Source organism: Cryptomeria japonica, chromosome 4, assembly GCF_030272615.1.
Source record: "Cryptomeria japonica chromosome 4, Sugi_1.0, whole genome shotgun sequence".
Taxonomy (NCBI): domain Eukaryota; kingdom Viridiplantae; phylum Streptophyta; class Pinopsida; order Cupressales; family Cupressaceae; genus Cryptomeria; species Cryptomeria japonica.
In genome coordinates, this window is record NC_081408.1 from 421274484 (window position 1) to 421301701 (window position 27218).

The following is a 27218-nucleotide window of genomic DNA, read 5'->3' on the forward strand; positions in this document are numbered from 1 at the left end:
CTAGTTAGATAATGTACCTTGCTCACACCAACACCCCCCCTTAAGTGCAACTTAGGGAGAATGATAAACAAATGCAAAGATGCACCCATGTACAAATGCCATGCAATGTCTCACAAAAAAAATAAAAAACCTAGTGGGACAAAAATCCTCCCTAAAAGAGAAAATGCAAAAAAAGCAATCATGTCCAAGTCACATAAGATACAATTGATACCCCCCCTATAAGAGGGTAAGAGAGAAACAATGTAGCCCACCTACAATGTAAGATCAATACCAATGGTAGATGCTTCAAACAAAATGTCGAAGGTGGTTCATGATCTTTGAACAACATTCCTCCCCTTTGAAAGAAACAAAACCAAAGGTGTATGTAGGAATTATTGCCAGCCCTGAAAGGAATATGTAGGAATAAATATCAAGTTGCAAGGGGCATCTAAAAATTGTTCAAGTGTCCCCATGTCGACACTAAAATTTGCCCCTTCCAAATTAGGCATTCTAGACCATACTACTAAAAAAGGCAATCCAAAATCTAGTGGAGATAAATGTAGATCAAGGTCCAAACACTCAAGTGACTCCTCTAAAGACAAACATGCCCCCTCCAAATGTTGTGCCAAACTATCCGCACTCATGTCAAACTGTGAGGAATGATATGTAGAGAATGAATAGTAGGGTCCTAGTGTTTCTGCACAACTAAAGAATAATCATCTCCATCAAAGAGAAGATGTATGTCATGAATGGTGGCTCCCAAATCTAAAACATGAGACTCCAAAACCAAGTCTTAAATACCTATCAAGTAATCATCCCAAGTCATTATATCTAGAAGACAATGAATATCCTAGTGCACTAAATCACAAGAAACCATGGATGTAGCGGCACAAGTATCATTAGAAGTAACAAGATGTGATCTCTATAGGAGGAGAAGCAAGAAGAGAAATATATTTTTCAACTAGACATTCAAGATACTCACTATACTCAAGCTCCTTTAAAGTATCACTATCCTAGGGTATATTATTTGCATCATCAATATGAATGAGGCAATCTGCAAAACAATCATCAAGGAATGGAGAGATATGAGGTCTCCAAAGATCTCCCAAATCTTGGTCCAAATTGTGCGTGGGCAATCAATTTCTGAGATCTCCACAAGAATATCAACACCAATATTTTTACCACATAATCATACACTATGATCTCAATTGTCCTTTTTCCCAAATTAACTTAGAAAGATGAAGGGAAAACCCATGAGAACTCCTCAAATGATGAAATTTGAGATCAAAACATATGAATCAATCTCTAGATTACCCCTCCCATTTACTTGAAAAATTACTCTAAATGATTGAGATATTATCTTTTAAAGTATAAATGCAAAATCAAAACTACTGACAAAGAGGGGGTGAATTGGAGCGACCAATTGATGCTCATTTGGCTATCAAATTTAACATGATGTCTTATGATGATTATTTTTCCATCAAATTTAAGACAATGTAACACTGTTGATCATTTGGTCATCAAATTTAAGATAATCGTGCAAAAAGTACTAAAAAAAAATCTACTACAAAAATAAAAAGTAGTATATATGAAAATAAAGGTTTTTGAACATTCTAAATTCAATGGAAGGGTCTTTTTTTACTCAAAATACGATATGTCTATCAAAAAAAATTATTCCCTTGTTTATCATATGATGCAAGAGAGGAGCAAGTCAACTTATCAATATCCACCAATAGCTCATTCTTGATTACCTCTCAAATCTAAGAAGGGGCTTGCAAATTTGAATCTCTAGTACCATGTTAGATTCAGTGAAGGACTTGAGCTCCTAAGATCGTCTAGAAAACCAAAATATTCCTTCTACAAGAGAAAAAAACAAGAGCATAAATTTACAATAATAGATGCAAAATATATTAGAACAATGTGATCAATTATGTGCATATGCAATCTATACAATACAATGAAACATACATATGAGACCCTTCTTATATAGGGAAGGATGAGAGATAAATAGGATGATGGCGAGTGTCTTAATCCTACGTCATGTGACAACTAGTGATAAAATAGGATAAGATCACATGACACCTAGGACCTTCTATAAAGATTCATATCTCACTATGTAAACTTAACGTGTGATCATGTTTGAAAATGTCTTAACTAGGAACTAATTAGATAATGTACTTTGTTCACACTACAGGGGGGGCATATATAGAACGCGCCTATTCACACCAACAAGAAGAGATAACCCCTCTAGAGAGAGATGCTTCATAAAGAATAACTTTGTCTATGTCATAGAATATGAATAAATTCAAAGCATAACAAGTGTTGAAGTAGGTCCCAAATATTGAACAAGGCATTTCCTTCTTTTAAGAAATAACCCTTGTATTCATTTATCAAATTCCCACTCCAAGATTGAATGGAGCAAAGATAAGATCTCAAGAAAAAAATTCATATTTTATTATACTTGTGCTGAAATGCGATTGTGTTTGATCAATAGATTCAATTACAACTACTTAATGTCTCATCATAAAAGTATCCAAGGGTGAAGAAAAAAGAACATGAAATTTATATGTACCCTCACTACATCCAAAGAAGGTGATGAAGCTTAAAGATAGTTGTCATCAAAGTGGAGAACAATGTCGTCAATAGTGTCTCAAAGATCCCAAAGTTGAGATTCAATATACAAAAATGAGAAGCATGCTTGAACTTGCCATCATAAGCATTTAATGAAGTTGAGACCTTTGTAGAAGTCAATGAACAAATGTCAATCAAAAAATGATCTCAAGAAGATGAAGTTAAGAATAGATCTTCACACAAATCAGCTAAGTAGTCCTCACAAGTAGATGAAGGTTCTATTGGATATACATACAAATAATTACAAGTAGGTGGAGGTTTTAATGTGCATTATACCAAGTAGTAAAAGAGCACTCGTTGTTGTTCTATAATAATGCTAGTATTATTGTTAAAAACTTCATTCTTCTACCAAATATCACTTATTTTAGGAATCATACCAAGGAGATAGGTTAAAAGAGACTTCTTATTTTAGTAATCTTTTACATATACTTGTCAAGACTAATAGCTCAATAATTTAGACTAACAACAAATTTTATTAATTTATGTTTATAATCCATGATAGGAACCTCAAAAAAGGTATTAAACTTCATTTTAATTTGATATTACTTTCACTTTTAATATCAATTTATAGTTTGTCAATTGGATGTTCTTTTAATCACAAGAATAAAAAAATATCAAAAAATTAATCTACTTTATTGAATTGTAATAGAAACAAACAATAATTATTAATAAAAAGTACATAAAATTTATACACTTCCAAAAGGGGGCTACAAATGGAGTGTCTATGAGACTAAATGAACCTATAGAAATTCACAAAAAAAGAAAGCCTCCAATTCAAAAATAATAATTTTGTCACTATGAATACATCAAATAAATAACTAGTCAAAAAATAATTCTAATCAAATTCCAAATGAATGAGAACATGCCCTATGAAATTTAGGTCTCAAACCATAATGCAAAACACTACAACTTAGGGAAAAAAACACTACAATTTTTTGAGTTTTTTTCATCGACGTTTCGAATCACACTCTGTGATCCATCATCAAGATGACAGACAGCAATTAGAGAGCATGCAGTGATGATGGATCACGGAGTGTGATCTGAAACATTGATGCAAAAAACTCAATCTAATCTGAAAACAGTCAAGATTAATATCTCATGGATTGTGGAAACTTGATGTTTGTTATCAATATAAGGTCATTAGATAATATTGACAAATAATTTGGCAAAATAGAATACATAAGTGTTGATTGGTATTGACATAGCAAGTTTGTCAACAATTCAATTAAGGGTATTGCATGACAATTGTTGAAGGATCAACTACTAATTGCATTTCAACTATGGTTCACAAGGTTATTGATAGTTTGGAAGGTGCACTTGCATGAAGCACTTGAGTGATCATTTGTATGAACACTTATACAAGTGTTATGTAAGTGGTAAAAAATTAAATAAACATGATAATTTTGTTTTTGTTTTTTAATTTTTTAGACCTTTGTTGTCATTTTCAATTTTTTGGCATACATTAAGTTATCCCATTAAGATGAGTTGATAGCCATCTCTAAGATTTTTGGGCCTTATAAATACAATAGAATAATCTATTTCTTCCTTGAAGACCTCTTGCAAAAGGTAACTAAAAAACCTAATTAAAAGGCTACAACTCCAAGTAGAAATAGCTTTATTTTGAACAAAATAATAAAATTTAACTAAACTAACATACTCTAAAAACCATCCAAGATTATGACTCAAAGCTCTTATAAGAATATGTTATGATACCATCTACGATATAATCATATTGGAATTTAAATCTAAATTGAATGAACTTGAATGGAATCAAAACAAACCATATAATGCATAAATAAATATTTACAAACATTAAAGTGTGAATGAACATGGAACAATCTTATTTTTCAAATTGAGTAAACAAACCTTGTATAAAAGAAGTTATTCAATTTAATATAGAAGGAAATGAGAATAAGAACTCAATCTCCTAAAATAAAACGAATCCATGGTTTTCTTAAAAGTCTATCTAAAAAATCAAAAAATAAATAAGTATAAAAATATCTAAAACATATCTAAAAATAAATTACACCATTACTAAAATATCCACTTAAACAAGATGAATATACTTGAAATATAATGATATATTGATAACACCAACATAATCAATAAATATTGATGATAATTTCAATAATACACCTAGCACATCTTGCGTGATTATTGAAAAAAAGCTATCATAAATTATGTCAACCAAGGAAAGATGTACATGTAAATATCCAATAAACAATCTTAAGGATAAGGACATTTTAACCAAATCACAATATCTAGATCAATTATTCCAAAAAATGCATTACAACTAGCATATGTATCTTAAGGGTAATCTATATAAAGTACGTCAATATATATCTTATTATATTGTAATTTATATTACATTATAATTATAAAAATAAAAATGATCTTATTATACTAGCATATGTATCTTAAGGATAATCTATATAAAGTACGTCAATATATATCTTATTATATTATGATTTATATTATGTTATGATTATAAAAATAAAAATGATTTTACCAATAATAAGAATGATTTTTTATTATTTTTAATCTCATTAATAAAAATAAAAATAAATGATTTATTTATTTGTAATCACATTATAAAAATAAAAATAAATAAATGGTTTGCAAATACTTAATGATTATCCGTTATAAAAAAAAAATTGAAAAAAAAGAATTCTTATTTATTTATTTATTTATTTTTCTCATTTATAAGAATAAAAATTAAAATTAAAATGGTTTACAAATACTTGATATTTATCTGTTATAAAAATAAATAATAAAAAATAATAAATGATTTTACAAATGTCTATTGCTTATCTCATTATAGAAATAAAAATTAAAAAAAAAAAATTTACAAATCTTAATGTTTATCCGCTAAAATAAAAATAGGAATATTTCTTATTTATTTATTTATCTTATTATAAGAATAAAAATTAAAATTAAAAAAATGATTTACAAATACTTGATGTTTATCTGTTATAAAAATAAATATAAAAAATAATAATGATTTACAAATACTTAATATTTATCCCTTATAAAAATAATAATAATAATTGTACATAGATAATTAACATAGAATTGTTTGGCAATCTAGCTATTTAAAATTATTTTTAATTTTTAAATTGCTTTTTGTTTTTATATAAACGGATGAATGAAGTGTATATTCAATTATAGAGTTACATAATTAGCACAATTATCTATTAATTTTGTTCATCATGAGAGAAAAAAAATCAAATAGTCTCCCAACTGAATTCTTCAAACTGTATTGATTGGGTTGGGGAGGACCTTTTGCAAATATATCATGAAGCCTTTGGTAAGGGCTCGTTAGGTGAGGATATCAACATGATTAAGAATTGGCGGCCCGTCACACTGCTTAATGTGTCATACAAAATCTTGGCCAAGGCCTTAGCAAGCAGATTGGAAAGTATCTTGACGAAGGTGATCAGCGCCACACAAACTAGGTTTGTTAAAGGGAGGTACATCCTTGAAAACTTGTTGACATGTTGGGAAGCCATGCATTGGGCCAAAGAGTCTGAACAAGATACCGCTTTACTACTGCTGGAATTTGAGAAGGCATATGACAAGGTAGAATGGACTTTTGTGAATATGATGCTAGAGAGTTTAGGGTTCCCTGAGAATTTTTGCAGATTAAAGATGCCAGGGCATGTGTTGAGATTAATGGTTGTAAATCAAATACTTATGACCTTTCTAGATCTATTAGGCAAGGATGCCCTTTAGCACCTACCATTTTTGTGATTGTTGTTGATACTCTTTACTACCTTTTGGGAGACTCTATAGGTTCACCCAAGGTAAAGGGAATCACACTCCCTAATGGGAATGATTTGTCCAAATATCCAGTTTGCAGATGACATTGCTATCCTTGCCAAATTGGACGAAGAAAATATAGATGCATTAATGACCAAACTTGATTTATTTTGTGAAGCTTCAAGGAGTAAGGTATCATTTCCGAAATCTATCTTACTTGGATGGAAAGAGCGACCTCCTCCTTGGTGCAGCAAATACTCCTCCTTGTGGGGTGGCCCTAATTATTTGGTTAGATATCTTGGTATCCCATTTGCCATTGAGTCAAACTTGAAGGCTATGTGGGAATGGATTAAAGGTAAGATTGATACTAAGCTCAAAAAGTGGAATAAACACTTCCTCTCTTTGGTTGGGAGAGTGCAAGTTTGTCAAAATATTCTCTCCTATTACAATACTTATTGTACATCAGCTTGGCTCTTCAATATTTACCAGTTTTGTCGTATCCAAAAGTTGATCAAGGAGTTTCTTTGGTCAGATGGTAAAGGGGACAGGAAAAGGCATGTGGTTAAGTGGCAATGGTGCACACTGAGTAAGAGCATGGGTGGCTTAGGACTTAAGGACCTAAGATGGCAGGGAATCTCTCTAGCTGCTAAATGGATCTTTAGAGCCCTTCAAGGAGAGGAACCTTGGAAAACTCTGATTACGCACAATCTGAGTATATCATCACATTTTCTTTGATTGTCTCTTTGCCGAGGAAGTATGGAATAAGTTTGGTCTTTGCCTGAGAATCCATTTTTATGTTTCTGATGTTGTTACTAGTTGTATCCAAAGCCTAAGGAAAAATGTTAACTTGTTTTGGTCTATCTTTTCTGTTTAAGTATTATGGTTGATTTGGAAATTGAGGAATGATAATCTTTTTTGTGGCAGGGATAGATCCATTACTAGGTCTCCGAGGAGACTCATTTGTCATAACATTGACGTGCAGGTTACAGTGGCCATGAGTTTAGCAAAGAGAAAGTTTGAGAGGCGTTTGCAGGATAGGTCTATTAGAGTGTTTACATGAGATATATCACACGGATTTACCTAGTCTAGAACCCCCAGGGACAGGTCTCTGTTCGAGATCGGCTTGGAGAATTTTGTTCCAGAACTTAATATGCAGCAAGGAAGAGGTAACAAGAAAGAGGTACACAATATTCCAGTTGTTGAACCCTTTGTTCACTCATACATGGATCCTATATTGTGGGGAAAGATACTGGTGTGGTGTCATGGTGTGCAAGGTTGGACCACTTGGATAGAAGCTATGGGAGACTCCAGTGCTCCGGATGGGATAATACATTTTGATTAGTGGTTTTATGAAATCATAATGTCCTGCAATTTTGTTTTTGTAGATACTATTCATTATGTAATTGTTGTACTGTGCACTTGGTTTAAGGACTTCAATCATAATTGTGATGGTTTTTTTTGGGGGGGGGTAGTGAGACTTTCAGTCTGTATGCCTTCTCTGACAGTATGGTATAATTCTATTTGATGCAACTGTGGGAGATTTTCGATCCTGTTATATTTTGTATTGTGACTTATAATAATAAAATAATAATAATAATGAAAGAAAGAATAAAAATTGTGTATATCACTATCACTTGCACATCATGGCATTATACAGGATAATCCCCATGGGGGTATTAGATTTGGAAGTCGCCTTTAATTCCCTCAAAGAATAAACTTGCACATAACATTTGTATATAAAACGCATATAACTACTCTTTTTCATAAACGGTCTCAAAGATTGTTCCTATCATTTAAAGGCCGATCATTTTATTATTAATAGCACATTCAGTGTATTGGCATCGACTAAAATGTCAATGCCTATTAATACTTGCATGCTCACCCTAGAGAATAAACGTAATTTATTTTCAAGGTTTACAATGAAAATTATAAGAATGATATAAAACTTCAATATTTTTTATTAATAAAGAAACTCTAAATGTGTGAAAAAAACAGACAAATCGACAAAAAAAAAATTGACAGTGGGCAACAAAATGTCAATACTATTAGAACATAATCAGTAACCTTTATATCACAAAGATCTGACTTCTACCTCCATTTAAACAAGCAAAAACATTTTGAAATGATGAATCACAAAATGTAGTATTTACTAACATACTAGTGTACCCAAACAATTAAAAGGACTTGAAGTCCACCATTGTTACGCCACCTATGCAGAAGCCTTTCATGAAGGGATGACTTGACATTTTACGTAGAAAGCTTTCAAGAAGAGCAGACGCATAATATGGATACTCATTTCAAACATTTTTTTAAGGGGCAGACATTCCCATAGGCATGGCAATAATAAAACGATCAAGACCAGATATATACAAATACATGATATCAATCTTTGAATGATAAGCTCTTCTTTAGTGTTATATTAACTTGTAAACTTTCCAATGTATTATTAAGTTGGCTGCACCTCAATAAATACAAAACTATGATTAGTTTTATGCTTAGCAAATAATAGTTGACAGACGTCAGGTGTGCTTAGGGTACTCACACTAGCTTGGCAATTTGAATTTGTTAACTATGATGAACATTGGCATAGCAGTTTCAGTTTGTTAAGTTTAATAAAAGATCAAATGTATGCACAAGTTTGAATGTCAGTGAACTTTTACAACTGAATCAAAGTTGATAAAGTTGTTGCGCCCTATGCACAATGTTAACACATCATTCAAATTCAAGGTTCTCGCTTGACATGAGCTACCGTCAATGTCTTTGCCATTTTTGGGGGTATTAATTTATTTAGATTGTTTTTGGGCTGTTTTTCTAAATAGGTAGGAATATACCATAGTTTTAGGTAACCCCACTTACTGATTGATCCCTGAACCCTATTCATTGGCAAGAGAATGGTTTAACAACTTCTTGTTCCTCAATACAGTCTACCTTGCACAATCAAATCTTGCCCAACAAGGGGTTCCCCAATGTACAAGGCTAACAACATAGAAATATCAACTTCTGTGCTATCTCCACTTGCAGGGAGTTTCACAAAGCATCTCCATGCACCAAACATAACTCTCATATTTCCCTCCCCATTTTTTTGCATTCTGCAGCTTTGCGTGTGATTTTCTCTCTAAGATACATTCAGTGATCATCTCCATAATATTTTCGGCGAGGATGAAACTCATTGAACCCTGACCACATCTGTATCAAAAATTGGATATTAAATATATTCAGCTGGTTCATGACATCCATTGTATGTATTTAGTGTGTAACTGAACCCAGCCACTTCCCTGTCAGTGATTATCTCTGAAATATATTGACCCCTTTGATGGTCCATAGTGCACTTAGTGCACTATTGAAATCTGCCCACTTCCATATCAATGTTCATCTGTGAAACATATCAACTGGTTATCCAATAAATGTCATTCCATTATCATTGTAAGTGTCACTCCAACTATCATTATCGCTATCATTATAGTAATCATTATGCAATTACATCCCTAGGTTTTTCTCCAATCACACCTACTAGTTCATTCACAAATGCTACCTTAAGAGTTTGGTCCAAAAGATAGATGCATAGGTGGAAATTAGTATCATACTCAAAAAGAACAGCGGTGTTTGCCCTATGTCACACCATAAGCACATTCGCAATCCAATTCAATTACTTACCATTAATATTCGAAACTCAAACCACCACCAATTTGAGGTAGAACTAGAGACCTAAAATACCCATACCAAGAATAAGACAACCACACCTAGAAAGAAACTGTTGATATAAATAGATTGCCAGATCCCTGAACCGATCACAAGAACAATTTGTCATTTTTTTAGAAAGAACTTGTTTCCTTTTCCCTGCTCAATCTGCTGATAAAAAGTGAAACTATTTATGAAGTACTAGAAATTCAGGCAAATAAATTAAAAATAAATGTTCATAGTGTATTAAAAGAAATGGAACATGAGTGTGAATACATTTTGACGCTAACTGCTTTATGCCCTTGAGTACCTTTGTATCAATATGCAATAAACATGGGTACATCCTCCAGTTGTTTGTCTACTTTGTGCCCAATGAAAAAGGATGGTTGAATTCTAAACAAAATACTCATCCATCGGACTTCCATAAGAAGCTACGCAGGTTATGGTCAATGTGAGTAGATATCCAAATACTGATACAACAATGTTTAAAACAGCATTTTATTTCTAGACACCTTACTTCCAGAAACCAAAATACCTTATATCTACCACCCTCAGTCATTGGAAAAATTTGGACAATGACCATCCAAAAATAAGTGGGGCATTGAACCTCAGTTATCCAATGCTTGAGAAATAACAACGCAGGCTACAAGCAAAACTATTTACAACCTTAAGCTTTTAATCTGAATCTTCATTTTAATCTTCAGCAATTGCTGCAATCGGAATGTTTCAACAGAATACCCATTATCATTGTGGATTTCATTTCTTACCAAAATTCAAATAGACCAGTAAATTCATTGAGTAAAAGAGACCCACCAATATGATCATCAGTCTGCAAACAAGTAATTAAGATGCACTCATCCTTTACCCACCACCATGGCCCCTTCCAGCATATCCATTTCCCCTTCCACCAAATCCATTTCCCCTTCCACCGTAATAAGAACCTCTGAAACTTCCCCGATAACCACTATTACGGCCTCCACGTCCCATATGAGACCTTAGAGAGGAACTGCCAAATGTCTAAACAACAGAGAAAATTTCACTATAATTAAAAAAGAAAAACAAATTACCACAGCAGAACAAATATTCCACTTATAGGGAGAATTGTTCTAAATGCTACTGTATATCAGCAAACAAAACCATCCTATGATGTTGGAAAACAAAATGTTAAGGAAACTGACCAACCTGTGTGTCAATTTTGCGTTGCTCAGAGAACCTTGATCTTCCTCCACGGTCAAGTGCATCACAGGAAAGTGAATCAAAAAAGTCATCCTTGGAATAAACTGGCTGCAGACGCCAAGGTACATTTAAAAAATAGAATCAACTAACAATGTTGATGAGAACTATACTACTAAACCTGCCGGAGAAGAATTCAGAGAATTTGATGAAATCATAAAATAATCAAATTAAGGAAATTAAGGAAATGAAATGAAATGAACAAAGAAATTTAGGAAAAAAAAAAAACTTTAATACCTTTCTTGAGCTGTCTGGAACGCTCCTGGAAGATTGACCCAAGGTTCCATCCTCCTCAGCATTTTCATTTACAGGTTCTTCCTCTTCTCCATTCTCCAGTTTATCCTTCGATTCTCCTTTCCCAAGCTGACCCCACACTTCATCCTTGTTGAACTTCTCATTCATTCCTATGAAATCAAAATCTTCAGTGAATTGAACTGCACCATGTGATATCTGAAAAAACAAAAACACCATGTAGCAGCCATTAATAATTTGCTCAGAATAACAAAACAACATAATGCTCAATACAGTTGTTGAAAGAAACGATTGACAAGAGTCTTTTGTACATTGATTCTAGAATAGCTGAGTATATCAAGTGTAAAAATAGCGTTTCAAGTAGCTTGATCAAGACCTGTAAATAAACTAAAGCTGCTAAAAGGTGATGCCAGATTGTGACAGACTGAAGGGCTCATAATTATACCACTCAGAGGCAAAGATGTTTATATGCACAGCATTTGGAGAGTCGTGTATATCTTTCCTACCCCAAGTTTCTGGGACGGGGATGGCAGGGGACAGAGAGACAGGTTTCAGTATGGGATTTTTTTTGCCATTTTTTGGGGGACTGATATTAAGAAAAGGAAAAAAAATTTAAATATAAAGAGATTTCAGACATTCATGTCATAATATTGATAAGCCATCATCATAGACATTATAGAAGTTTAATACATTTTGAACATGAGAATTGACAAACTAGTGCTCCTATCCCTTATTGGGAAGATTTTTTGGTCAGAAGGCATTAGAAGAGCTAACCATCCCCAAGATGACTAGGGGACGTCCAAGCATCCCTCGACCATCCCCTACGACCTAGCCCTAGAAAGAAAGCACTAGAGCATCAAATCCACTATATTTGAAGTAAGTTCTTCATCTAACATTTGTTTTTTCAATTTATTTTTCATCTCTTTTTAAGTTTTTTCAATTTTTTACACTTAGAGAGGGCATTTTGATTTTATTTTTTCTTTTATTTGAAATTGCAGCTCTCTTTTAAATTCTTAAACAATAAAAAACCATGTGCAGCAATGACAGTAGCGATAGTGAAGGTAATGAAGTTCAAATACAAGATAGAAGTAGAGCTCAAACTCATAAAAGTATGGCTACCATTGGGGGTTCTTCAAGAGTGACAGTGTAGAAAGGTCAGCAAGTACAAACCCATTTGAATGTCCTTAAGAACTCAACAATACCTATACAAAAAATGCCCATTTAACCCCAAGAAACCTTTCTTACAATTTGCATCACAAATAGACAAAGATAAGGAAAAATTTCAAGGTGGAGTCAAGTATTGCTATGCTATTTGTGCAAAAGAGACTACAGAGGCATCTGCACTAGAGTTTATTATCTTCTTTAGTGGATAGGTGGTCAAATGGTGAAAGGTTGTAAAACTGCAACTCTAGCTGAGAAGGCTGAAACAACTAAATTGCATCTGGAGGGGAAAACAAAGATGTGACAGCTATTGATCTCTCATTTGTCCCACCTAAAAAACATAAGCTACACAACACCCTCCTTGATAAAGAATGTTGCAAGGTGAATGTGTTGATGGAAGAGATGAGACAAACGTTGAAAAGGATGGCTGCTCTATCATCATGGCTGGGTGGACCAATGTCAAACAATAGCCAGCTCATTAACATTGTTGTCAAAAGTTTAGCAGGGAGAAGATGCAAACTTTCAATTTCAAATTTTGAAAGATGTCATAGAAGAGATTGGAATGTGTTTAACTTGATGGTGGAGGGTGCTCACAAGCAAATTTTTTGGACCTCATCTTTATGTTCAAGCATAAAACAATAGCTTGAAAGACATTAGAAAGATAGATTGGGTGAAAGCAATGGTGTTACAAGCTAGAGACATGCAGGTGTTCATTTGCAACCATCACACTTCACTTACTTTGTTCAGGACTCTTTTGAGGAAAGAATTCCTCAAGCCAATGTATTTCAGCTACTTCAATTTGTTAGAAAGAATGCTTTAAGTCCACGAAACTTTATAACTAATGATGGTTAATTCAAAGGGGTAGATGGACAGACACAAGCACACATGAATAAGCGTGAAACAAAAAATCCTTCATGATGATTGGTGGTGCAAAATGAGGAAAGAAAATTCCTAGATTTAATACTAATTTTTTAAAAGTTATTTTATTAATTTTTCTAACTTGTAACATACTTTTGTTATTTTATAACATTTTAAATTTTGTAACTCGTTTACACTTGCAAATATGTTTGCTCCTTCATTGAGCCTATTGTGTGAGTGATAAGATATGTTGATACTGACTCTCCTAGTCTTAAAGAGATTTATAAGACCTTTGATAGCATGCTTGGGCAAATGAAACAAACAATTCATAGCAATGATCCTACTTTGAAATTTTATGTTGCAAATATGGTGTATGTTGTCATTGATGTCAACCCAAGGTATTCTACATCCTTTTGTATGTTATTCTTGTTAAAGAGGTACGTTGAATAACTATAATAATATAAAGAAATGTCAAATATTGAAAACATTGATGAAGCATTCCTTAGAGACATTATAGATGCTTAATACATCTAATTAGACTTGATTTGAGATTTCACATGAGAATTGATAGACAAATTAAGAAATGCTTTCACTATCAATGCACATACATATTATATAAGATTTACAACAAAATGCTTTCACTATCAATGCACATACGTATAATAATATCCCCCCACCTTTTTGGCCGCGTCCCCCCGTAAGAAACGTCTCGGGGACGCGACATCCCTTGCCGTCCCGCCACCGCCACCCAAGCATCGAGACGTCTTCGCGTCTCCCAGGGAGACGTGGAGACGTCTCCTAAGAGACGTTTGGGCGTCTCTCATCACCCACGTCAAAAGCAAACAAAAAAAGCATTTTTTTATAAATGTGACTTTTTTGGGGATTAAGGGGTAACCCTAATTGGATGTGGGCCAATAGAAAAATAACGCGGGGCGCTGCCCCTCGACCCCACCCTATATTGCGACAGGGAACGCGCAAGGGGCGCTGCCCCCTGACCCCAACTTGGGGGCGCTGCTCCCAAACCCCCGTTGAAAAATATAGGGGGAAACCGCGCCGATAGAAGTAGGGAAAATTTAACCTCCGACTCTGATTAGGCTCCATATAACAAGTACAACACAATTAGCATTGAAGAAATCTTGGTATTTAGATTTAGTATTTCAAATTTCCTATAGTCTCATTTGAAATGTAATTCTTATACTGTAACACTGTCATACATCTTTTCAAAACTAGTTTTTCAAGTACTATATGTATATATGTATAACTATATCAGCACCACCACCCCGCCACCCGTCCCCAAACTTAGGCCCTTGGTCCCCCCGTCCCGGAAACGCGTCCCCCCGTCCCCCGGTCCCCAACGCCCGTGGTACACTGAATATTTCCCTATTTTTAAAACAGTCCTCCCATGTCATTCCCTAAAAATGGCCAAAACGATCTCGTACCAAAAACATGTCCCATTGTCCCCTACCATCCCCATCTAAAAAGCTTGGCCGAGCATAGTGACAAACAAATTAACAAACATTAAATACTTTCATTGTCAATGTACATACATATTATATAAGAACTAAAACAAAATGTCCAAAGATTACATATTATAAATGATACAAACATAGAAAATATATAGCTGTCCCTCATCAGCGGATGCATCTTTAAGTCTGTATCAAAATCGAAGCTCGAGTCTGAGTCACAATATAAGGGGTTGCCTCCCCTCCTATGTCTCCTCGTGAATCTGCATAGCATCTTCGAGATCAAAATTGCGATAGACATCCCCTAATTTTATTTTTTGTTTTAAAATCTTGACCAATGAAGCCCAACAAGATTCAAAACAATGGGCATGCAAAAGTTTCTGCGAACACAAGTCTGATATTTTGGCAATGGATAATTATTCTTCTGTTACAAGGTCTGATTTGAAAATGTTATCATTATATAAACTGCTGTTACAAGAAACTTGCTAGGAAATCATTCATAATTGGTCATTACATGAGAGGATAGTTAATATGTCCCACCTAGATAAAGGGTACTTTGGAAAAGACGATATTGTTCACCAATGTAGGTCTGCAAACTGACTGTAATCACTGTAACAGCCTACTGTTCACATTCACAAGGTCCTGGCAGCCTTAAAATCTCCCAACAACCCCTCCATACAAGAATTAAACTCAGCACCAAGACTCAGACCAGCAATTTAGCACCTAGCAACCTCCACTCCAGTCCAAAGTAGCTATAAAATCCATGAACAGGTCTGTAGCAGCATTAACAGTATTGCCTGAGACTGAAAGGCATTCTAAATGACCTCAAATTCCACCAGATGCAGCAGCAATCTTTACCCAATCATCGAAGGGTGACACAATGCTGCTGTACGTCTTCACAAAGACAAGGAATGGCAGATTAAAGGCAGACAATGACACTCAAAACATGCTGGAACTTAACCAAAATTCGTAGCTTCTAATTTTTAACCTTGTTCACTATGATATTGACCTTTGATGTCAATCAAACCCCACCATAGAAGGAGAAACCAGCCCTTAAAACTTAGTGATACTTCACACCATGCTTCAAAACTAAAAGTCTTGTACAGCCTGATGGAAGTGTACAGCTTTCCTAGAAACTGATGCCAGCAGATAAACAGTTGGACTTTAATCACAAAATGATCACCCTGCTGTTAGGAGTCTTTGACACAAGTTTTCAAACCAATACCTGCAATCTCAAACCCCAGTGTTCACAATATTGGTACAGCCCAGCAAGGGCACCACCATGAAAAGGAACAGCAGTATGGCCAACAATGGAAACACCTGAACACCATCATATACACAACAAAAATCTCTACAAAAAACACCAGAAGCAACCCACAGACCTGGAACTTATAATACCTTCAAGATCTTCATTATTTTTGAAACCACGAGTTTCCAAACTCAATGAAAACATTGATGATACCTGTGTGAAATCACTCTACCAGCTTGGCAGGATGCTTCACCATCGAAACTAGTGATTTTTTACGAGGGTTTTCGTCCTCAATCAAACCCTGCAAGGATTTCTCTCTTCATTCCGACAACATCTTGTTATGTGCACTCCTCTGAATAATCCAAATGAGAGCCAAAATCCTCATTTTATAGAGTTGGAAGGAAAAAGAGGAATTTAAAATTCATAATAAATTATTCTCTCAAAAGCCTTTTGCACTTTTAAAAAAATGACACTTATCATTTATGTCTAAGTCCCCTTTTTCCAAAACATCCACTTGAGGGCATAATTTACAATATTTAACACTAAAGTAAATATTAAAATGCTACTTTATGTCTAAGTCCCCTTTTTCAAAGAACTATGGAGAACAACCTAGAAGGCCTAAAATGCTACAACGAGCATCATAACAGTCCTAAAAGCCAATTAAATTCCAAACCATTACCAAATGCCAATAAAACCCTAAACTGAGCTCTCCAAGAACACTAAAACTCTCCCAGCTCACCTAAAAACCTTTGGAAAACTCCAAAAACTAGCCAATGCTCACAAAACAATATGGCATAAAAAAGGGGACATTACAAACATCAAAATAAAGGGAACATTACAAAAGGTGACGATATTGAAGGGTCTATTAATCCTATAGCCACAATGCACTATGTACGGCCACCAAGTTCTTCGTTCATCTACACTTAAAGTTGTTCCTCTTGACTAACTAAATGAAGCTACATATCAACCAATTCCTCTCTACAACTGAAGAACTAGCACCCTGTGAAAGAAGACAAGAGGCAAAAATCCTCAACTATAGTGAATCCTTGCCATACCACATCCACCATTGAATAGAGTTGGTTTAAGCTATCTATCTTTCCTTGCCTCTAGTTTGCTAAAGGTTGAACCACAAAGATTGACAAATGCAAGCCATTGTGTGTGAAGTAAAGCAGATTCCTCTTTAGTATAAATTTTTCAAAGCGCCTTCATAATCCCTTCTTATACCTCATCATTATTAGATAGAGGCACTCTTCCAAGCTTAGCTACATACCATTTAAAATTGAGCACAAGCTACTAGATGAAGTGGGTGTTCATAGTGTTTCACTATTACGTCGCAATGGGTGTAAGATACTCCTCATAAAATCCCAAGGTAGGATCCCTACTATGAATTGTTTGCTTCATTTGTCCAAACATGTGATCAAAGGTCTCACAAATCTCTCCAAGGCTAGAAGCGTCAATATCTACATATCTTATTACCCACAAAAAAGACTCAATGAAAGAGTAAACATATCTACAAGTGCAAACAAGTTACAAAAAATTAACAAGTTAAATTAATAAATTATTATTTTTTAAAAATTAATAATAAAACTGACAATTTTCTTACCTCATTGTGGACCACCAATCATCATCAACGAATTTTTATTTCACACTTCTTCCTTCAAGTGCACTTGCCTCTGACCATCTACCGGACTTTGAATTATCCACCATTAATTACAAATCTTCTTGGACCTCGAGCATCCTCTCTAACAAAATGAAGTAGCTAACATGTTTAAATCCACAAGCTTGAGGAATTCCTCCCTTGAAAAAGTCCTAAACAAAGCAAGTGAGGTCTGATGTTTGCAAATAAAACTGAACAGTCTTCGTCCAATTTATCTTCCCAATGTCCTTCGATGTATTTTTCAATGCATGAATACAACATGGGGTCCAAAAATTGTGCCACTAAGAACCCTCCACCATCAAGCCAATGAACTTTCACATACAAGCTGAATCAGTCACTAAGGCTCCATCCTCTTCTATGGCTTCTATGGCATCTTTTAAATTTTGAAATTGGAAGGTTGCATCCTTCTGCTTGTCTAAACAATATGTAGCTCTAAGAAAATAAGAGACAACTGAACTTATGACGATACTATTGATGAGTAGCCTATGTTTGATATCAATGCACCCATCCATGATGATGGAGCATCCATCCCTTATCCAAGTTTGTCTCCTCTTCCATCAACACACTCACCTTGGAATAGTATGGCATGAGCATGAAAAACTTAGCAATAGAAGACTAAGCCACATCACATGATTGTATGTAAACATATCTGCAACGTTAGTGCTTTTCTTCCTTCCAATGGTAGAAATAGAACTCTCTCCCCCTTTCATTCCAACATCCATAGATCCTATGGATAATGACACGCTAGGTTGCATACCCTCCAATGGAATTCTTTTTTTCCATTGCCTCTCTCTCTCCCACTCCATATGCAATCTAGTTGCCTCAACATTCTCAGCTAGAGTTATAGTTTCTTGGTATTAAATGGGTGTTTTGTGTAGATTTTAAGGAGTTTAGAAGGACATTCAAATGGCTTTGTTGTACTTGTTGGCCCTGCTACACTCCCACTCATTGAATAACCCCCAACGGAAACCATACTTCTTAAGTTATAGCTCAACTTCTTTCCTGCATTTGAACTTCAACGTCTTCACCATCACTACTCCCACAACTACACATGGTATTTTCGCTATGTTCCACAGTATTTCTCGAGACAAGGACAGCTGAACAGTGGGACGGCCGGGGCTGTGGTTCAAAAATGGCAGTCTAAAAACTATTTTTCTGGGACACCAGGGAAACAGCAATATGAGAGAGAGAGAGAGAGAGAGAGAGAGAGAGAGAGAGAGAATTCTAAAAGTTAATGACCATAATATAACATGACCTTTTTAAAATGATGTTGGATGATGTTTGCAGAAGCCTGCATGCCAAACACTTTCCAAAAATAAATTGTTTGTTTGTACTTCTCACACAATACCACACTGTACCAAACCATCGTAAATACACCTTTAATCTCTATTGCAACTAACAATAATAACTAACTCTAATATCATATCAAGAATTTTGAAGTTATAATTAACAATGAACTTAAAAATCCAAATTGATATTTATATTAACTGTTATATAACTTATATCATTAACCATGAAATTTGAATCTAAGTCATGATATAATTATTTCTGTTATACTTCAGTTATTGCTGTCATTATTTTCATGATCAATTTAATTGTTATTATAGTGCTGTCATGATATATTTATTGTTGCTGTTATAATGCTGTCATATATCTACCAATCATTTTTTAAAGGTTATGAACAATTCTTTTAGAACATTATTGAAAATTGCTTTTCAACAGGGAATGTCTAGCCGTCCCCAAGATGTTCAAGGGGCATGAGATGTCATCCCCTAAAGTCTCTCCGTCCCTAAAACACCTTAGGGGACACGACCCCATGTACAGGATTTTTTCGTTCAGAATTTAAACGAGAGTTGCGAAAAAATTGTGTGTTTAGAAAATTGAAAAAACTTATAAAAATACAACACAAATTGAAAAAACAAAAGTTAAATGAAGAAACTTACCTCAAATTACTTTTAGATATTGTTTAAAGGGGTGGCGAGTCCTTGTGGCCTTCCCATCCCTTTTAAAAATTTAAAAATGTCCTTTTTTAATAAGATCCATATGGGGCAGCGTTGTGTTGTAGGGGACAACTGGTCAATGCTTGGATGTCCCCAAGATATCTCAAGACACTAGAGTGTCTCCTGGCTAATTATTAACATTTTGGAAAAAATGATGATTTTTTTAGCGATAGGGAGGATGTTTCCTAGGCATCCTCGAAATATACCATAAAGGGGATGGGGACTAAAAGGGTAAGGGATGCATCCCCATGAAGCACTAGTGTATATACCAGTGCTCCATCGGGGGGATGTTTTCAATTTCAAAAACATCCCTTACCAATGATTTGAAACCTTAGGTGAAGAGGATTCACCTATACCTTTGCCCTTATCTTTCCCAATAGTGAACTTGATTGTGGGAGTCTGATTGGTAGCCTAAGGATCTTTCTTTTTGGTTCTTAGCTCAGAAGTCCTCCCAACACGACCTTGAAGATCTTCTGTCTTAGAACCCATCTCCTATGGAACAATCCGCCCCACAAAACCCGTGTCCCCTATAGGGGGATATTTTCAATACATGGGGACTTGGCGCAAATGTCCCCTCACAACAGCACCACTTTCGCCACCTCAGTTGGGGACATCATTGGGTCACTTGCTATATGGCACATGCAATTACATATCGATGGCAACCTTTAACTCCATGAAAACTAGTTGGCCTTTCATAAGGCACTCGGAGATGTTATATTGCAAATTTTGCCTTTAAGATTTTAATTCAACTCTATTTTTATATCAACATCCCCAAGTTTAGGCAAAACTAGTTGGCCTTTCATGGGGCACTCATAGAGATGTTAATTTGCAAATTTTGTTTTGAAGATTTCAATTCACCTTTATTTTTATATCAGGAAACCTTGATGATCCCCACTTTTTTGTTGGTCAGAGTAGAGTAAATGGCAAAGCAAGACTTTTAGGTACTTCATAAACAAGGTTGATTGGTTAGAGCAAAGAACGATAGCATTGTAGTTACTACAAAAAAACATTTGTATAGCTATGTTTGATGCTATTTGATTGAATAAAGAGATATGGTTGTAATTTTTAGTTCACTTGACACCAAAGTTACCAAATCTAGCTGGATCTAGTTCAAATCCAATCAAATTTGGACCAGCCAAATTTGTCTGATTCAATACAAATTTTTCAGTTCCCAAAGAAATTTGATTGCATTTTTTTATTTTTTATTTTGAAAATTTTGGATTTCCAAAGCGTTTTGGCATCCCAAACAAGTCAAAATTTTCAAACTTGGTGACTATAGTTGACACCTTGATGTATCAGAGAATTGACCACTTAAGTTTTGCCTATCTTGATTTGGGTGGCAAACGAGATATGGTTCTTGAATATCTTAAAATAATAGTATAGTTCCACAAAGTATCTTGATGCGGGGATGGAAGGACATGTTTTGGGGATAAGAAGACCAAGGGCCTAAGCTTGGAGACAACACGAAGATGGAGACGAGGCAATAGTGGGGGACAGCACTGAAATATACTTGAAACTATAATCATCAAAAGATGTATGAGAATTACAAATGAAACTTTGCCAAACAAGTAAAAATTGGAAATTACTAAACTTTGAGGTGAACCTTAACAATTTAACATTGAACAATAAAAATATTAAATTTGAAATTTATATTATATTCAAGATTTCATAATGATGATTACAACGAGTACAATGATGATTACAAATGCTCAAAACAACAAAATCGAGTGAAGAGAGGCCTCAAATCATCCCCAAACTCCTCATCACCTAGAACTACTAGACTCCACATGGTCAAGCTCCTGCAAACTAATACCAACCAGCCATGTCTATGTAGCATCCTCATCAATTTGGGTTGGCTTCTCTAGCTCTACATCTCACCGCGATATAGACAACCTTCTCTATCCTCCTAGAAGTAAGCGAGTTCCTCTTAAGAAAGTGGATGAAAGTATAGGTAGACCAATTTCTCCTAACAGCAAAAGAACTAGAATCTAGAGATAAAAAACAAATAGCTAGAGGTAGTCAATCAAGTCAGTCTGTGCATAGTCAACCACAAAATAGGGTTCTCTTGTGCTATTGTTGCCTTATTCATATTAAGCTTCTTAGAATGACCCCTAAGAGTGGACAATTTGGTCCACTCAGTGCAAATGATGTCGGCCTCTATAGGATAATACATCTTTTGGATGGCCATCACGAACCCTACTTTTACCCCAAAATCCTATATGGGTGTAAATCTACCAGGCCTTTGGCATGTACTACTTGGGCCCGTTCAATGCATAGGCAGCCATGATTTGTTGAACGTGCTCATTATAGAATGCTAATGTAGGATCCTCCTCTCACATGGAAGCCTTTATTGGTCTACAATGGAATCAATACACTAATACACCTCTCCAAAGTTGGGTGCATTAGCATTCTCATATCTAATCACTTGGAAATCTGGAGTAATGATGGAGACAATATCTTAAACATCACCCCAAAAAAATCACTCTTCACTAAATCCTTCACCCTCTTCCCCCACTTTGTCTTGAATTGGAACAACTGATTTCACTTTACTATCATAACCATTACTTGCAATGCCTCTTGTAACTCAAGTATTCTCTCCAAGAGAATGAAATGGAATAAATATCTAGTCTCAACAAGTTTCGAAAATTCCTTCTTCAAGAAAATCCTAAAGAACGCATGTGAAGTGTGCTGGTTGCAAATAAAAATATCTAGCATAATCAACAACAACTTTGATTCAATCTATCTTTCTCATGTCTTTTGAGTGCATTATGCATTGCATACACATGAATCTGCCAAAAATGTCTATAAGTTGCCTCAATTAAATTCCCTACATCTTTGCACACATCAACAACATTTGTCAATACTTGGACCACATTTTGTGGCCCAACCTCCTCTATAGAATCTTTAAGGATCCAAAACTGAAAATCAACATTCTTGTGATGCCCTAAACAATCACTTGCCATAAAAAAATAGGAACCCTTTGACCATGTAACCATGATATTGATGAGTGAGGACTGCCTAATGAATGTCCACCCATCCATGACCATATTGCATCCACTTCTCACCCAACATTCACTCATTTTATCCATCAACATATTTATCTTCGAATAGTTCTTATCCAAGATTGTTGTCCTAAATATTGTGTGCCTTGGTAGCACATTTAATGCTATTGTCCTTGGTACCTTTGCAATTGCCTCCTTATAATAAGACCAAGCCACATGGAATGCAATGTCATTGGCAAGGAGGATTTGCCAATGGCATCATATGCATCATCTTGCACTTACACATTGAATAATTTTGCTAACGAGTTAGGAACATCACTAGTCATCTTGTGTTTTCCCCTACCCTCTGATACCCATTAAGTAGAAGAAACTAGCATATGTGCAACTGACATCTACAAACTAATAGAAGTAGAACCTTGTCTCTAATGACCCCTCAGCCTTAAAGACAAACAGATTTAGGAACATTGTCTTCACCACCGAGGCTGCTCCATAAATTACATATATCAACCCTATAGTTTAGTTTTCTACCTAGGTATACTTCTACACATTTTCCTCAAATATGAAGGAGGTGGGCATTAATTCTAGTAATGCAGCCCTAAAATTCAAACTTACAAAAGTGGCAACTTTAACAACCTAGTGCCCCCAGCTGCCCAAAAGCTTGACTTGAAATTTTGTTGCAAATCATCTTCAGAGGAGATTTTGATTCAAATGGACACTTTAAAATTTGCCAATACTTTGGAAAGGCAATTCATATTTGGACTAGCAATGGAACTAGTGGTATCAGTTTCACAATCACCCCTATCACCTTCTGCATTTTCATTATGATTAGGTGCATAATCAGATTTGGTTTGAGCATCATCTTCAACTTCTTGAAGCTCAATTTGAACCTCATCCTCATTCATGCAATGAGAGCTCAAAATGACACTGAAATAAATGATATAAAATTTATAAGTTCATAATGTTAACATTAAATTCAAACTATGCATAATGCAAAGGAATAAAACAAAGATTTTCTTCTATTTTTCTTTCTTTATGTCGCACAAAGCGAAGAAGCAGAGAATACACAAGTAAAAATATTTGTTCTTGACCTTTATCAACAAAGGATTCCACTTTTGTTTTTCTTACTTCAGGTCACATGAAGTGCAAAGGCAAAGGATACACAAAATTTAAGATTTTTATTTCACAAAATAAAAGATTTGAATATATAAACTAATAAAAGTAAACTGTAAAACTTTGTAAAAAAATTTAAAAATGTAACAACTTGCTGTTGTATAAATTTTTTTTTTTGCAAAATTGAAAATTCAAATCTAAACTAATAACTATTGAATGTAAAATTGAATATTGAAATTTGCAATTTAGCATATGATTCCTTTCTTTGTTGACGAAAATATGCAGCCAGGTCTATGAATTCTACCAAAACCAATAATATACAACCATGTCTATGGATTCTATCAACATAATGACAATATACAAATTTAATATTGAATGTAAAATTTAATATTGAAATTTGCAATTTAGTTTATGATTCCTTTCTTCGTTGATGACAATATGCAGCCAGGTCTATGAATTCAACCAAAACAGATAATATACAACCGTGTCTATGGATTCTATAAACATAATGACAATATACAACCATGTCTAAGGATTCTATCAACATAAATTATAAAACTACATTAAAAAATTTAAAAATCAATCAAAGAAATCACTCTTCTTGCTCCTCAATCCTCTTGCACTCCACTCTCCCTTTCACCTCACACTCACACTATCAGCTTCTTGTGGATTTGTTTTTTGTGAGTTGAAATGAGGATAGGATGTTGTTTTATAGAGTATGCAGGGTATAAGTGGGACTCACAAGCCATTAGGGTTTGACAAAAAATTTAATTTTTTTTAAAATTGCTTTGCCATGCCCCCTATAGCGAATACATATCTATCTTGTTTCCCTGTGGCAACCTGAATAAGAATAGAGTAGTCACCACATGTTAAGGAAGAGCATAAAGTGTGATTCATTAAGAGATTGGCTTAGTCACTCAATGGTTTGTTAAAGCAGAGGAAGCAGCAATTAAATTTTAAAGAGACACCACCTTTCAAGAGAAAGGTCCGCCTCAAACAACACACACACGTGTGTGTGTGTGTCATGATTGCGGGATTCAAATCCAGGATCGCATCATTAAAGATAGTATTTACTTGGTAAGATGTAACACTAACAATAATTTGTTGTAATTGTGACTTCAGGGAAAACTAAAAAGGGGGCATTACATGCTTTTTGCCTGTCTGGCTGCAAGAGATACCTGCGTATCCCTGAGATGGTTGGGAGACTCTCGAGAGTCCACCAAATGTCCCAACGACACATCAAAGATGGCAGTGGTTGTGAGAAAGCAGCAGGGGGGCCTTTTTTTTTTTTTGTCTGTGGGGGGGGGGGGGGGGGTTGTCACATCCTAATGGATCACACGATAATAGACGGAGAAAATAACTTTATATCTAAGTCTTGCCATGGTGGGTGGTAGAAAAGTGAGAATAAAAGAAAATTGTATCATAGCAGCATTAGATAAACTGTGCAGAGACAAAGGGAAGGAGACATAAGATTATGACTTTCTACCTAGGAATGGCATTGATGAATTCAACTTCTCATGGGTCAAAATCCTAACCTCTACATCAAAATTCATTAAGGCAGGAATTAGAATTCTAAACTTCGGATTATTTTAAAAAGTGTTGATGAAGTTTCGGTCATATCAAAGAAATTTTAGTGGCATTATAGACTTGAAAGATAATAGTCAAGAATCCTTGATAAGCAGTTAAACTTATGTTAAGGTTCATGAATCCTCCAAGCAAAAGTATGTTCACATAATGCAACAGTGTCATCTGAATGTACCAAGGTGTGTTGTATTTTAGAATGGTGCAATAGAGGGTATATGCATATTCTAAATGCTGCCTAACAGATGAACACCAAATATACCTCAAAATATGCTATCAATATACATTAAGGTATAGGCCTACGTTCTGACTGACAGAAGCAGAGTAGAGAGCAGCTATGAATGCACATTGTCACATGTATTAAACATATACCAATTCTTTGTGACAAACAAGTTCATTAAACATGTAAAGTTTATAATGCTCACCGAAAACATATGCAGTTTCCATCAAGATTTCATCAGACAGGAGATACTAGATGAAGAGATGGACCTGGTATTGTACAGCCCAAGATCAACGAACTAAATATTAATAAAACTTTCTCTGTAGACAATATTGCCAGCTTTAGGTAAATGTTTCGCATTCAGTCCAACATGACTATTCTGGAACATTGTTAAGAATTATGCATACAAAACAATACAATTCATCATAGATAGTAGGTGGGGTTCTTCCCATAGTGTGTTGGTTAAGCAGTGGTGGTGGTAATGTGACCACCAAGATTCAAACCCCTACCAGGTCATTGTGATCGCAGGCTTGTGCCTTCACTGATCCATTGTGCTCGCAGGTTTGAGCCTCGGCTTTGTTAAATGGGAATGAGGTCCCCTGTTTGTGACCTCACCGGTTCACAGCTCCAGGTCAAAAGCATTTCATGTGGTACAGGAGGGCATGTCGTGCTGGCATCACCGGTCATATTAAAAAGGTTACCCGGCATTTTGGAAAAAAAAAATCATAGATAGTAGGTATCACTTTAGCATATGGGACATCGTGTATCTAGAAGATCAATAGACAGGTACATAAATCTTTCTTGTCTCATTTCATCTGAAGATAGAAAATCAGTCATTCAAGGACCATTCAACTGTCCATAAACTTCAGCATTTTACAAGAAAAGAAGATTTGATCCTCAAATGATATCATTTGCAAGTGTAAGATGCAATGGAACTCAGTTGGCCTGAGGATCATTGTTTGTTTGATTAGTCTTCTCACTAGAAATTTTCCAGTGGGATGTCTTCCAAGTTTGGGATAATTTATGGGTGAGCACATAGATATACTAGGTCTTCACTTGCAATTTTTATTTATTGTTTCCAAATAGTCTGTTCAACCTGAAATCTATTCACTTAGTGTCAAAGGCATATCCTTCATTGAAGGATGTCATTTTCTCATCTTAACCATTTTTTAAATGTTTGTCCTCTTTTTTCATTCCCTTTGATTGCACATTTGAAAGGTTCACTTTCATTATTCAGCTTAACTCAACAATCACAAAATGAAAGTTAAGATTGTAACACACCACAGGTTTCAATGAAAATGCTGCTACAGCAATCCACCTTGCTACTCAGCTTTAATTAATGATCATAAAATGTGTGTTACGAGTGAACAACACACAGGATACAA

General features: G+C 34.9%; 1 protein-coding gene across 2 annotated transcripts in view; it reads right to left on the bottom strand.

Moving 5' to 3' along the window:
- Positions 1-10269: 10269 nt before the first annotated feature.
- Positions 10270-27218, bottom strand: part of LOC131030786 (protein decapping 5) — a 54810-nt gene continuing 37861 nt past the window's right edge. Inside the window, exons 6-9 of one of the 2 annotated variants that reach the window (XM_057961708.2) lie at positions 11518-11730; positions 11230-11331; positions 10861-11064; positions 10270-10757 (exon numbers count right to left, since the gene is read on the bottom strand). In XM_057961708.2, coding sequence (XP_057817691.2) covers positions 10909-11064; positions 11230-11331; positions 11518-11730 — 471 coding nt within the window. In that variant the 3' untranslated portion in view covers positions 10270-10757; positions 10861-10908. Of the gene's footprint in view, positions 11065-11229; positions 11332-11517; positions 11731-27218 lie in introns of both variants that reach the window. The other variant, XM_057961701.2, reaches the window with a different exon arrangement.